Source organism: Ovis aries, chromosome 10 (genome assembly GCF_016772045.2).
Source record: "Ovis aries strain OAR_USU_Benz2616 breed Rambouillet chromosome 10, ARS-UI_Ramb_v3.0, whole genome shotgun sequence".
NCBI classification, from domain to species: Eukaryota; Metazoa; Chordata; class Mammalia; order Artiodactyla; family Bovidae; genus Ovis; species Ovis aries.
Genome location: NC_056063.1, coordinates 70,753,606 through 70,769,341, shown reverse-complemented (window position 1 = coordinate 70,769,341; position 15,736 = coordinate 70,753,606). Strand labels below are relative to the sequence as shown.

The following is a 15,736-nucleotide window of genomic DNA, read 5'->3' as shown; positions in this document are numbered from 1 at the left end:
CTCACTGTTCGAACAAGTGCCTGCTGACTTCTGTGTCCACTGCGCTGAGCAGATCGTCCAGGAGGTAGATGTCTGCGTCCTGATACATGGCTCTAGAAAATGTAAAGAGACACCAGGAGAGGACACTTCACACTCCCTGGGTCTCATCTCTGAATCATGACAGCGTCCAGAAACCCCATGCTCATTCCAAGAGCCCAAGGAAAAGACCAAGACCCTGCTTCACACAGGCCCTCCCGGTGAGCGGAGTCTGAGTGCTCACGTCCACTAGGAGCCGTGGAGGAGGAGGGGCAGGATGGCAACTGAAACCCCATTTACCTGGCAAGGCTGACCCGGGCTTTCTGTCCTTCACTCAGTGGGGTTCCTCCATCTCCTGTTACAGTTAGATCTCTTTCCTTCAAATTCTGCAAATCCTGTGTGGAGATAGAAAAGGGAAAAAAGAAAAACATTTAAAATGTGTTCCCCTGCCATCCTAACCTTTCAGCATCAGTTCTTCATACAAGTGTTTAAGCAACAGCAATGTGCTTATTTCATAGTGACTAAACTGTAACCAGGAAATTTTTAAAAAAATCTTGGGGCTTTTTACTTGTTTTCATTCTGTATTTTTTCAAAGCATTTATGCATTTTACCACTTTAACAGGTATTTATTGAGGACTGACTATACACCAGGCACCATTCCGGGCACAATGAATTCAGCCAGGAGGAAACAGAGCTCTTAGAATTTCTTTCCACAGTGGGAGATGGGTGATATGGAAAATTAACCTGAGCACAAGGACTGAGGACAAGAAGGAAAAGAAAGCTGGCCCAGAGGGATGGAGAGTGAAGAAGGGAAGTGAGTCCACGTTGGGGCGTGAGGGCTTTGCTCAGAGAGGGTGTGAGCAGATCTGGGGAGGGGGGAGCTCAGGCAGACCCGGAGAGGCTGCTCCTCACAGAGGGAGGGGCGGATGCAGGGACCATGGGGAGATGCCCAAGGTGTTCAGGACAAGGAGACAGGAGAGCAGAGTGAGAATGAGGGGGTGAGGGTGGAGACAGAGCAGGAGGAGCCTGGGGGCACTTCAGTAAAAGGGGAAGGGGGAGGGGAGGATTGACATGGTCTGAGGTTTACAAGGAAACTCCTATGCTTTGCAGAAACCAGGCAGTAAGTGGGGAAGGGTGAGGGCAGATACAAGTGAGGATGTTACTGGAATAAGCTAGAGAACAGTAGGATTGGAGAGACGGGGTCACACTCCAGACACATTTGGAAGACAGAGTTGTGAGACCTGCTGATGGGATGGGTGTGGGCTGTAAGAGGAGACTGTGGTGTCTGGGGTGAGGAGGGGGATGGACAGGGTCTCCATTTACTGAGCTGGGGAAGATGGTGGAGGCAGGTTTAGGAGACATCACTTGTGGACAAGCTGAGATGAGCTCTTGGTGATGTCACGGTGCAGCTGGACATGCAGGTGCGAAGGTCTGTGCTAGAGACACAGGTGTGAGAGCTGGTGGCCCAGGAGGCGAAGGCACAGGACTTGTTTTATCCCAAGTTACCAGTTGTCCTGATCTTGGTCTCTGCGTCTCACTTTCAGAGAAGGGATAACACCGCGCCAGTGTCTTCACAGTGATACTTAAGGCAAGTCATAGAGTGACAGACAAGGTCTGTACAAGAAATGGGAGCAGAAAGAGCAGGCTGGGCAGGAAAACCAAAAGGAAAGAAAGAGTGTGCTCGACGTACACCCAGCAGCTCAGCTGGACTAAGTAGATGCTTGTCTGTGAAAGCAGGATGTATGGCAAAACCAATACAGTATTGTAAAGTAAAATAAAGTAAAAATAAACATTAAAAAAAAAGAAGGATATGAAGCTTTGACTCGAGGATCTGGGAATCTACCATAAGTTATATTTGAATATTATTTAAGAAGTAAATGGACAAATCAGTCTATTTTCCCCAGAGTACCTGGGGAAATTAAAAAAAAAAAAAAGACAACAATATCCCCCAAATGGCAAGATAGCAATCAGGTTTAAGTTACACAATTATTATGTTAGAAATCTTTGAATTATCTACTAAACCCCTCAGGCACCAACCTAAGATACACAGCAGTACCTTTCTGCAGATGACGCCCTCACTCTCTGTCTCTACTTTAGCAAATTTGGGGGGAAAGCGGGTAGCACACTGGAGTCTGCATGATAAACAAGTCCTTTGATCTCCCTAGGTCTCCCATTCTTCTTCTACAGAATGTGCTACAAAAACCAGAGTCACTAAACTCAAAAGTGCCAACACTCTCTATAAATGGAAAAAGGACTGGAGTTGATTGTAACTTGCTACTGGTGGCTGATGCCTATTTTCCCATCAAATCCACAGTGGGACCACATTCACAGCGTGGGTCATAACATGCAAAGCACATGACCATAAAGAGAAGAAAGAATGTCTATCATAACCCTCCCTGACAGGCACACAGACACACAGGTTCCCTGCTCACTCAAAGCTTAACTAGGTTATATCCAATGAAAGGCAGCAATTGATTTGTTATGAAAATCCATCATTCTTTCATCTTCTTTCTTTGTTGAGTTCAGAAGTTATTACCATGTCTTAATTTGGTTTTCATGAACAACAATGAGCCACTTTAAACAGGTTCCCAGCCCTACATTCTCATTCTCTCATTCTCTCATTCTCTCACTCTCTCTCTCTCTCACACACACACACACACACACACACACACACACACACACACACACACACACACACACACACACACACACACACACACACACACACACACACACACACACACACACACCCACACACCCCTTAGCACAGTTAGGGCACAAGAAACAGGCTCTCTCTGAGTCTTGTAGCAAGACTGTGACTGTGTTGTTGACTATGAACATTATTTATCGACCAGCCCCAAATAGGAAGACCATTTCACAGGATTTGCAACAAAATCCAAGTCAGGCTAAATTCCTAGCCACCATTTTCCAATTAGGTTAAAGGGAAAAGACTGACTTAAGTATAGACTACAATTCCCTGCACTGACAGAATGGTGTTCTTATTCACGTTATTTTCCTTTAAGTTCAGTTCAGTCGCTCAGTCGTGTCTGATTCTTTGCGACCCCATGAATTGCAGCACACCAGGCCTCCCTGTCCATCACCAACTCCCGGAGTTCACTCAGATTCACGTTCATCAAGTCAGTGATGCCATCCAGCCATCTTATCCTCTGTCGTCCCCTTCTCCTCCTGCCCACAATCCCTCCCAGCATCAAAGTCTTTTCCAATGAGTCAACTCTTCTCATGAGGTGGCCAAACGACTGGAGTTTCAGCTTTAGCATCATTCCTTCCAAAGAAATCCAAGGGCTGATCTCCTTCAGAATGGATTGGTTGGGTCTCCTTGCAGTCCGAGGGACTCTCAAGAGTCTTCTCCAACACCACAGTTCAAAAGCATCAATTCTTCGGTGCTCAGTCTTCTTCACAGTCCAACTCTCACATCCATACATGACCACAGGAAAAACCATAGCCTGGACTAGATGGACCTTAGTTGGCAAAGTAATGTCTCTGCTTTTGAATATGCTATCTAGGTTGGTCATAACTTTTCTTCCAAGGAGTAAGCGTCTTTTAATTTCATGGCTGCAGTCACCATCTGCAGTGATTTTGGAGCCCCAAAAAATAAAGTCTGACACTGTTTCCAATGTTTCCCATCTATTTCCCATGAAGTGATGGGACCAGATGCCATGATCTTCGTTTTCTGAATGTTGAGCATTAAGCCAACTTTTTCGCTCTCCTCTTTCACTTTCATCAAGAGGCTTTTTAGTTTCTCTTCACTTTCTGCCATAAGGGTGGTGTCCTCTGCATATCTGAGGTTATTGATATTTCTCTTGGCAATCTTGATTCCAGCTTGCGCTTCTTCCAGCCCAGCGTTTCCCATGATGTACTCTGCATATAAGTTAAATAAGCAGGGTGACAATATGCAGCCTTGACGTAGTCCTGTAACAGACTGAGTCCTGTAACAGACTGGTTCCTTTAAGTTTCCTCAATTCTCACTGAATAGCAGACACACACACTAGAGGCAAACTAGAAGGTGACGCGAGCTTGACGCCATCCGCCCAGAAGCACATCAAGGGCCCTTCAGCAATGGTGGAGACTTACAGTAGAAGCACCAGGGAGCAGACTTCTGAAATGGTAAATGTGGGCCGGACGTGAGGCCCTGGCAGAGGAGGGCTGGACTCTAGAGTCAAGCAGCAGGAGCCCTGCTTCCTTCACAGCTTTTCTTTCTTGTGGAATCGCCCCTCCTCTCACGGCCTGTCAGCATCCTGCCCATCTTTCCAGGCTCATCCCAAGCACACTCTCCCATGAAACCATCCTGGACTCATCTCTACCTGGTGGGTTCCTAAGGCTCTGTTTACATCTCTCATATCTCACGAAGGACCATCTTATTCTGTTCCATCATTTGTACCCGTGTACATGGCTTCTCTCAGCTCCTGAGGGGTAAGATCTGTGCACCAAGCTCTGTGCTGGACCCTGACGCAGATTATCTCTAATCCTCACAACAAGCTCACAGGAAGCACTGGCCCCATTTCACAGATGAGGAAACTGAGACTAAGTGAGGTCATATCACTGGTCTGAGGATGGTCAGCTGTTAAACAGAAAAGCTGGAATCTGAACCAGATCATGTCCTTTTGAACCACTTGATAGCCTTTTGCTCTTTCACATCACATGGCCCACGGGGTGACCGAAGATTGTATCTGAAATGAAGACAACACTAAAATAACTCAAGTCTCGAAGGCCTCTATACCTAGACACAGAAGGATCTTATTATCTATGATTGTCAAGGCAACCTGAAAAGAAAATGTGCAAGTTGCCAGGAGTATGTAAATATGAGATGAAAGTATAAACTTACAGGCATCCAAGAGGGCGCTGTAAGGTCAAGCAATATATATGGGAAAATATCAAACTAGAATTTATCAATATGATACCTTTAACTAGGTAATGCTTAAAACTTTTTAAAATCCTTAAAAGTTTTATTTTTAATAAAAACTTGTTTAAAAAAAACTTAAGTTTTTAAAAGTGGTTAATGATAATATACAAATGTTACATACTATATTGCTTATGGTAACAGAATATGTTTATTGATGATTTATGTGGCATCTGCCCCCATTACTTCCTGGAAAATAGATGAGGAAAAGATAGAAACAGTGATAGATTTTATTTTCTTGGGCTCAAAAATCACTGCAGACATTGACTACAGCCATGAAATTAAAAGATGCTTGCTCCTTGGAAGAAAAGCTGTGACAAACCTAAACAGTATATTAAAAGCAGAGACATCACTTTGCCAACAAAGGTCCATATAGTCAAAGCTATGGTTTTTCCACTAGTCATATATGGATGTGAGAGTTGGACCATAAAGAAGGCAGAGTGCCAAAGAACTGATACTTTTGAATTGTGATGCTGGAGAAGACTCTTGAGAGTCCTATGGGAGATCAAACCAGTCCATCCTAAAGGAAATCAACTCTAAATATTCATTGGAAGGACTGATGCTGAAGCTGAATCTCCAATACTTTGGCCACCTGATACGAAGTGCCAACTCACTGGAAAAGACCCTGACACTGGGAAAGACTGAGGGCAGGAGGAGAAGGAAACAATGGAGGATTAAATGGTTGGATGGCATCACCAACTCAATGAACATGAGTCTGAGCAAGCTCCAGGAGATGGTGAAGGACAGGGAGGCCTGGCCTGCTGCAGTCCATGGAGTCAAAAAGAGCTGGACAGGACTTAGTGACTGAACAGCAACAACAATGAAATGTTTACAGATGAACTTACATGAGATCTAGGATCTGCTTTAGAATCCCAGGGGATGGGGCGGGGTGTTGGGTGGAGGGGTGGCACAGGGCAGGGGTAAAGACCCAGCAAGACTGGCCACCAGCTGACCCTGGCTGAACCTGGGGGTGGGAACATGAAGGTTCATTACACGGTGTTCTCTATTCTTACAAATTTTTGTAATTGTCCATTAAAAAAAGGATCTAAAAGTGAATGATACTTCACCAAATGAAACAAAGGTATTCTGTGACCATCATTATCACACCAGAATTAAAACAGCAACATATATGACTGCATACTTACGCAGAAGTCCAGCATAAAGCAACAAATAAGACCTCACAAATTCAAAAAAAAAAAAAAAGAACTTTTAACAAACCTTAGAGCTTAAATCAACGTTATCATTATTTGAAATTCGACTACATACAACTCAAGAGTCATTACTCACCTCTTCCAAAGCACAAGCTTTTATTACTTCTTTATATCGCTCTTCTTCATATTTCTTCCCAAATAAAATGTTACTCTTCACAGTTCCTGGAAACAACCAGGGCTGCTGAGAAACATATGCAATCTTCCCAAGCACGCTGACCTTCCCCTGGCTCGGGGGCAGCTCCCCCAGCAGAGCACTTAACAGTGAGGACTGAAATAGACGGCAACACACACACGTGAACAGGGTACACTCAGGACAGAATGTGCCCCGCAGCACAGCCGACCCCACCCGGGTGCCTGATACACGATATCAGAAGAGTATAGAAGTACAGCTTTGGATACTACAAGAAAAAAATGGAAAAGAGCATTATTGGTCACCGTAAAGGTTAATAAGGAATATTAACATGATAACAATCTACTCTGCCTGAGTTCCCTCAGATGAAATGCTCTACTCAGCAAAGACTAAGAATGTTTAATATCCTTCACTAGCAGAGCAGACCAGCAGGATGTGTATTTTCTGTATCTGATGTTTAATGCAGTTGTTCCTGCATCTGGGTATCTTTCACTTGACAAATAGTTGTTCTTAAAAAGCTATGTGGGGCTTCGCTGGTGGTCCAGTGGTTAAGAATCCACCTTCTAGGATGGGGGGAAGGGATAGTTAGGGAGTTCAGGACGGACAGGTACACACTGCTGTATTTAAAATGGATCACCAGCAAGGACCTACTGCACAGCTCATGGCACTCTGAGATTCACTGTTACGTGGCAGCCTGGATGGGAGGGGGTTTGGGGGAGGATGGATGCATGTGTACGTATGGCTGACATACGCCCTTCACTTTCACCTGAAACTATCACAACATTGTTAACTGGCTACACCCCAGCACAAAAGAAAATGCTAAAAGAACAATAATTATATCCAGATAATAAACACTGAAAAAAAGAAGAATCCACCTTCCAGTGCCAGAGGCTCTGGTTAGATCCCTGGTCCCCTGGTGGGGGAACTAATATTCCACATGCCCAGGGCAACTGAGCCCACATGCCACAATTAGAGATGCCATGCACTGCAACAAAGACCCAGTGCAGCCAAATACCTAAATAAGTATATTTTTTAAAAAAAATTAAGAACAATGTGTGAAGAATATATCCAAAGATTATTATTTAAAACAACTCTGCGATTGTTGTATTTGAAGAACAGAAGTCCACCATGCCCAGGGAACTCGAATCCTGGGCTCTGTGACAAATAGGGGGGTGGATGGGATGAGAGGCGGGAAAGAGGTTCAAGAGAGAGGAAACATACGTATACCTACGGCTGCTTCATGCTGATATATGGCAGAAACCAACACAATACTGTAAAGCGATTATCCTCCAATTAAAAATAAATTTTTTAAAAAGTCCTTCATGGAGGAAATCATCACCCCCTCGTGTGTACACCCCACATTTAGGTTTCTGGATTTTGTTGTACAAAACACAGGACACTAAGCGCACACGTACACGTCCTTCACATCTCCTGTAACACAGAGAAATGACATGCCTGTGTCCACGCCGTCAGAGCACTCGCCACACTGGGCTAAAATAGTCTGCCTTCATATCTGTCTTGCTCCAGAACCTGGTTACCTCTGGAGGGCAGAGGTGTCAAGGTCTGGTTCATGCCTATATCTTTAGCTCTAGCACGTGGTTGCACGTTCCCTACATGTGCACTGATGGGACCACATGAAGTCACATGAAGAAATGCTCAGAGCTTCCTGGAAGAGCCTTCACCACCTCCAGACTTCCTGGAGGGGCCACTGTGACAAAAAGAAGTCCCCACTGTCCCCGTCCATCCTGAACAGCTGCCACATAATCTCCTTCACTGAGACGTGCAAACTCCCCACGAGCAGTTCCCAAGTATTCACATGAGGCATCAAGAAGGAAAACACAATGTGCATTTATCCTGATGTATCTGGCCATGAAACCTTTTTGCAAAACGAATGTTCCTAGAGAAGCAGCTTTCTAGATAGACCCAATTCAAACTCAAACTGAGTCACACTCAGCTCTGGGCTCCACTCTGAGGACTGAATAGGGGCTGTGGCGTTACATCAGGCTGACAAAAGGCATCATAACTTACCTTTCCTGCTCCCACAGGTCCGACCACAGCTAACAGTTCACCGGGTCTGACAGTAAAGGAAAGGCCTTGTAGGGTTGGGGTTTCCGATTCCTGCAAATTAAAGTTTATAAAAATGTACCCATTTCAATAAAGTAATATACATTACTTTAAAAAGTAGAGAAAGTAACGTAATAGTCACTGATATCCTAACATTAACTCACATTTTTCTCCTTCCTATTTTAAGATACTGTGTCCCGAAGGCCTTTCCATCCAATACTAAGTCTTAGGGGGTTTGAAGTAGTTTTAAGTTGCCTTTAGGAAGCCTTCTTCTTTTACTAGATTTATATATGGACACAGCTCTAGACACCCACAGAATTTAGTAGCAGAGATGACAAGGCACCTTCCTGAAATGCAAACTGAATGATACACACTAGTTTATTAAAATAATGTACTTAATACAATATCCAGTGTGGAAGGTTTTTAATCATTTATAAGTTTTCATCAGGACCCTTGGTTTTAACTGTCTCATTAATCTCCGCAAAGTGGCAGCATAAGTACCTGGCATGCCTGGACCTTTACTAAATAAATAAATTGAAAGTGAAAGTCGCTCAGTCGCATTGCAGGAGGATTCTTTACCAACTGAGCCACAAGGGAAGCCCAAGAATACTTGACAGGTAGCCTATTCCTTCTCCAGAGGATCTTCCCAACTCAGGAATCGAACTGGGGTCTCCTGTATTGCAAATGGATTCTTTACCAACTGAGCTATAAGGGAAGCCCTAAATAATTTGAAATCTCCACTAATCTCTCCATTTTCATTTGATAGAATGAACCTCAGTAATGCTCAGCAAGCAAAGAGGCACTTTATATTAAGAAGTCACTCTTGGTAAATTAATTCTTATAAGTAATCTTCAAAACTCTAAAGAGAGCTTTAATTCAACACCTACAACAACAACAAAAAAAATGGGTAATAAAGAAATTAATTATGACACCATGGGTCAGAGTGATAAAGCCTCAATTTTATACATGATACATGCATTACATATCCTGGCTAAACAGGGCAATAAGGTACTTCTACTGTAAGAAAAATATAAAACATGAAGGTATGTGTGACAACACATAATCCAACTCAAAGGTGAAGGACAAAGTACTCCTCATGCTGGTCACAGGTCACGTTCCTAAGAGACTTAGGGTGTCTATGTGTCTTTACATATCCTGAGTGTTAAGAAAATAGTAACTTCCATGTTAAAAAAAAAAAAAGTTTATATGTGATTAAGTAAAACACTCAAAAGACTAAAAGCACACAGTCTGGATTAAAAGTCTGAATAACCTTCAAATGAAATTTTTTCTAGAAAAAACTGAACTGATTAAACAACATTCACATACTAAAAAAATGACAGTGATTTTTCATCACCCAAAAAACTAGTTTCAGATTTTAGGAATGAAAAATCTATCAAAAGAAACTGCATTTTAATATACAAGAAACATTTTTTAAGCCTTTTAAGCTTCTCCACTTTCCCCCTTAGTCAGTCTTTCCATCAAGAAGCTTCCATAAGCCTCTTATCCATCTTCATCAAAGGGCAGACAGACTGGAAACCACAATCACAGAAACTAACCAATCTGATCACATGGACCACAGCCTTGTCTAACTCAATGAAACTATTAGCCATGCCATGTGGGACCACCCAAGACAAACAGGTCATGGTGGAGAGTTCTGACAAACGTGGTCCACTGGAGAAGGGAATGGCAAACCACTTCAGTATTCTTGCCTTGAGAATCCCATGAACAGCATGAAAAGGCAAAAAGATAGGACACTGAAAGATGAACTCTCCAGGTCAATAGGTACCCAATATACTACTGGAGGTCAGTGAAGAAATAACTCCAGAAAGAATGAAGAGACAGAGCCAAAGCAAAAACAACACCCAGTTGTGGATGTGACTGGTGATAGAAGCAAGGCCTGATGCTGTAAAGAGCAATATTGCATAGGAACCTGGAATGTTAGGTCCATGAATCAAGGCAAATTGGAAGTGGTCAAACAGGAGATGGCAAGAGTGAATGTCGACATTTTAGGAATCAGCAAAATAAAATGAATGGAATGGGTGAATTTAACTCAGATGACCATTATATCTACTACTGTGGGCAAGAATCCCTTAGAAGAAATGGAGTAGCCATCATGGTCAACAAGAGAGTCCAAAATGCAGTGAAAGTGAAAGTGAAGTCGCTCAGTCATGTCCAACTCTTTGTGACCTAGGCAAGAATACTGGAGTGGGTTACCATTTCCTTCTCCAGGGGATCTTCCCAACCCAGGGACTGAACCCAGGTCACCCACATCGGAGGCAGATGCTTTAACCTCTGAGCCACCAGGGAACCTACTTGGATGCAATCTCAAAAATGACAGAATGGTCTCTGTTCCTTTCCAAGGCAAACCATTCAATATCATGGTAATCCAGGCTTATGCCCCAACCAGTAATGCTGAAGAAGCTGAAGTTGAACAGTTCTATGAAGACCTATAAGACCTTCTAGAAAGTGAAGTGAAATCGCTCAGTTGTGTCCAACTCTTTGTGATCCCTTGGACTGTGGTCTACCAGGCTGCTCTGTCCAAGAGATTTTCCAGGCAAGAATACTGGAGTGGGCTACCATTTCCTTCTCCAGGAGATCTTCCCGATCCAGGGATTGAACCCAGGTCTTCCACATTGTAGGCAAATGTTTTACCTTCTGAGCCACCAGAACTAATACCGAAAAAAAATGTCCTTTTCATTATGGGGGACTGGAATGCAAAAGTAGGAAGTCAAGAAACACCTGGAGTAACAGGCAAATTTGGCCTTGGAGTACAGAATGAAGCAGGGCAAAGGACAATAGAGTTTTGCTAAGAGAACTCACTGCTCATAGCAAACACCTTCTTCCAAAAACACAAGACAAGACTCTACACATGGACATCACCAGATGGTCAATACCAAAATCAGATTGATTATATTCTTTGCAGCCAAAGATGGAGAAGCTCTATACAGTCAGGAAAAAAAAAAAAAAAAACAGACGGGGAGCTGACTGTGGCTCAGATCATGAACTCCTTATTGCCAAATTCAGACTTAAATTGAAGAAAGTAGGGAAAACCAGTTAACCATTCAGGTATGACCTAAATCAAATCCCTTATGATTATACAGTAGACAAGAGAAATAGATTCAAGGGATTAGATCTGATAGACAGAGTGCTGAATGACCTATGGACAGAGGTTCATGACATTGTACAGGAGACAGGGAGCAAGACCATCCCCAAGAAAAAGAAATGCAAAAAAGCAAAATGGCTGTCTGAGGAGGCCTTACAAATAGCTGAGAAAATAAGAGAAGCAAAAAGCAAAGGAGAAAAGGAAAGATACATCCATTTGAATGTGGAGTTCCAAAGAATAGCAAGGAGAGATAAGAAAGCCTTCTTAAGCGATCAGTGCAAAGAAATAGAGGAAAACATTAGAATGGGAAAGACTACAGATCTCTTAAAGAAAATTAGAGATAACAAGGGAATATTTCATGCAAAGATGGGCACAATAAAGGACAGAAATGGTACGGACCTAACAGAAGCAGAAGACATTAAGAAGAGGTGGCAAGAATACACAGAACTATAAAGAAAATATCTTCACTACCCAGATAATCACAATGGTGTGATCACTCACCTAAAGCCAGACATCCTGGAATGTGAAGTCAAGTGGGCCTTAGGAAGCATCACTACAAACAAAGCGAGTGGAGGTGATGGAATTCTAGCTGAGCTATTCCAAATCCTAAGAGATGATGCTGTGAAAGTGCTACACTCAATATGCCAGCAAATTTGGAAAACTCAGCAGTGCCCACAGGACTGGAAAAGGTCAGTTTTCATTCCAATCTCAAAGAAAGGCAATGCCAAAGAATGTTCAAACTACTACACAATTGCACTCATCTCACACACTAGTAAAGTAATGCTCAAAATTCTCCAAGCCAGCTTTAACAGTACGTGAACTGTGAACTTTCAGATGTTCAAGCTGGTTTTAGAAAAGGTAGAGGAATCAGAGATCAAATTGCCAACATAAGTTGGATTATCAAAAAAGCCAAAGAGTTCCAGAAAAACATCTATTTCTGCTTTATTGACTATGCCAAAGCCTTTGACTGTGTGGATCACAATAAACTGTGGAAAATTCCGAAAGAGATGGGAATACCAGACCACCTGACTTGCCTCTTGAGAAACCTGTATGCATGCCAGAAAGCAACAGTTAGAACTGCACATGGAACAACAGACTGGTTCCAAATAGGAAAAGGAGTACGTCAAGGCTGTATATTGTCACCCTGCTTATTTAGCTTATATGCAGAGTACATTGTGAGAAACGCTGGGCTGGAGGAAGCACAAGCTGGAATCAAGATTACCAGGAGAAATATGGATAAGCTGAGATACGCAGATGACACCACGCTTATGGCAGAAAAGCGAAGAAGAACTAAAGAGCCTCTTTACGGAAGTAAAGAGGAGAGTGAAAAAGTTGGCTTAAAGCTCAACATTCAGAAAACTAAGATCAAGGAATCTGGTCCCATCACTTCATGGCAAATAGATGTGGAAACTGTGAGAGACTTTATATTTTGGGGCTCCAAAATCACTGCAGATGGTGACTGCAGCCATGAAATTAAAAGATGCTTGCTCCTTGGAAGGAAAGCTATGACCAACCTAGACAGCATATTATAGAACAGAGACATCAATTTACCAACAAAGAACCATCTAGTCAAGGCTATGGTTTTTCCAGTAGTGATGTATAGATGTGAGAGTTGGACTATAAAGAAAGCTGAGAGCCGAAGAATTGATGCTTTTGAACTGTGGTGTTGGAGGAGACTCTTGAGAGTCCCTTGGATTGCAAGGAGATCCAACCAGTCCATCCCAAAGGATATCAGTCCTGAATATTCACTGGAAGGACTGATGTTGAAGCTGAAACTCCAATACTTTGGCCATGTGATGCGAAAAATTGACTCATTTGAAAAGACCCTGATGTTGGGAAAGATTGAAGGCAGGAAGAGAAGGGGATGACAGAGGATGAGATGGTTGGATGGCCTCACTGAATCAATGGACATGAGTTTAAGTAAGCTCCAGGAGTTGGTGATGGACAGGGAGGCTTGGCGTGCTGCAGTCCATGCGGTCACAAAGAGTTGAACATGACTGAGCGACTGAGCTGAACTTTCTTCCTGCCTGACACTTGGGATTCTTAGTTTACTGCCTTTTCATTCAGTTATGACAGCAAAATAGTGAACCACCTACAAACAGAAGAAGGAGGAAATGGCAACCCACTCCAGTATTCTTGCCTGGAGAACCCCATGGACGGAGGAGCTTGGTGGACTACAGTCCACAGGTCAAAAAGAGTCGGACACGACTGAGCGACTTCACTTACAAACATCAACGTCCTATCACAGCCCCTCAGTCTGTCAAGGACAGAGTTCACTCCGTGTTCACGCTTCAGGATCATGCACTGCTCCGGCATGACCAGAAGGGGGCAGCACTCGACAACTCATGGCTGCTGGGTCCCTCCCTGACTGGTTATCCAGGCTCAGGGAACACTAACTCAACAAACATCATCATCTAAGCCACTACTCTGTGCAGACACGGTTCAAAACCCCGCCCCGGGAGATCTGGAGGCTCCCACAAGACCGTTTGTTTTGCTTATTCTTTTTTTTATTATTTTGGCTGCTGCTCTGGGTCTTTGTTGGGGGTATGGGGGTTTAGTTGCTCCATAGCATGTGAGATCTTAGTTCCTCAACCAGGGATGGAACCAGAGTCCCCCGTATTGGAAGGTAGATTCTTAACCACTGGACCACCATAGAAGTCCCTGGAACCATTTATTTTAAACCTTAAAGATTGAGACCAAGTCCCATCATTCCATGAATGAGACCTGGGTCCCTGAGACCTTTCCCACCTGCCCACCTGGCTGTCTAGGGGAGCAGGTTACAGAGCTCACGTCTGTCTCTTGCCTCCCAGACCAGCAGGGGCTTCATTCAGACTCAGCTTCTCTCCAAAACCCCAACGTCTTCCCATTCCCCTCCGAGGGCTCTCTCACCCATGACCTAACCCGACAGCCCTAATTACTAAAGACCCCAGCAAGGGGCAGAGTCCTTCCACAGGCAAGGCCAGGACAACAGAACAGGGTGTTGTAGACTACAGTGCAATTTACACAGAAGTCTGTGACCATGTTATTAAGCTCTTGAAAGAACAAGATAGTTCATTTTAAAATGCTGCATAATTTGGTACAAAACCAAATCAGTGTGGTCACCTGCACACATTAGGGGGGAGGATGCACGGGACAGAAGGACAGACGCAGCGATGGGTCCACTTGAACATCTGCATGGAGGACGCGTTGTCGGGCTCTCCCACCCGCTGCTCCAGGCCGCAGGCTGCCTGGCCATGCTCTGTGTGATGACCAGGTCAGGACACCACCCTGGCCCCGACATGACTGTGGCCTGGCTTTACTGAGCACCAAGACAGCCCCAGTGTCGCCACTCCTCAGGGGCACCTCTCCAGCCCCAGAAATCTGGGAAACCACAACAGCTGTGTTTCCTGTTTTGATGCTAAGACTGCTAATACTACCTGCTTTTGGACTGAATGAAAGATAAAAACTATTGTTTACATAATTCAAAATTAGTGACTGCCAGGTGGTGAACACAGAAATCTTTCTCTGTCTGTGCCTGCTGTCACACCATTGCCAACCAATTCGAGAGCTAACACCACAACTCCGCCTTCCCCTCTGCAGCTCCCACCGCAGCTGCCACATCAGGTGTAACTAAAACCACTAACTCCGAGCTCACAACCTGCGCCAAAGACTGCCTCTGATGCAGCCAGGTTCTTTGGAGTAATTGTCCTTTCTTGGGTGTGTAGGCTGTAATTTTCTTTCTCCATACATTCTGCAAATCTAAAAAACAAAACTACCACACTCTGTGGACTTCCCTGATGACTCAAATGGTAAAGAATCTGCCTGCAATGTGCCAAGACCCAGGTTTGATCCCTGGGTAGGGAAGATCCTCTGGAGAAAGGAATGGCAACCCATGCCAGTATTCTTGCCTGGAGAATTCCAGGGACAGAGGAGCCTGGCGGGCTATAGTCCATGGGGTCACAAAGAGTTGGACCCAACTGAGCGACTAACACTAACCCCACCCTCTGAAAATTGACCTGCTCAATTAACAAGGGCTGGAATGTAACTCACTGAAACCAAAATATCATCTTTCAATATGCCCCCATGGAAGATGCTATTCTGGGGTCTTTAATTTTTCAAGGGATGCATATCGGAGCATCACTCTTGAAGAAAAATCAATTAAATCATTTTGCTCAAGGGGAATATTTAAAGTAGTCTGCATAAATATTTGTGGCTTCTTCTTTTACCTTAAATGGCTGCTGCTATGGGATTAGATTCTCTCTTCCTGACATGCCAAATGTAACTCTCTAAGTGATGGAAAACACTGTCCTGCTCAG

General features: G+C 43.8%; 1 protein-coding gene across 1 annotated transcript in view; it reads right to left on the bottom strand.

Moving 5' to 3' along the window:
* Window positions 1–15,736, bottom strand: part of LOC101109370 (ATP-binding cassette sub-family C member 4-like) — a 151,072-nt gene that overhangs the window by 106,886 nt on the left and 28,450 nt on the right. Inside the window, exons 9-12 of the mRNA XM_042255125.2 lie at window positions 8,303–8,392; window positions 6,221–6,412; window positions 316–410; window positions 6–92 (exon numbers count right to left, since the gene is read on the bottom strand). Coding sequence (XP_042111059.2) covers window positions 6–92; window positions 316–410; window positions 6,221–6,412; window positions 8,303–8,392 — 464 coding nt within the window. The remainder of the gene's footprint in view (window positions 1–5; window positions 93–315; window positions 411–6,220; window positions 6,413–8,302; window positions 8,393–15,736) is intronic.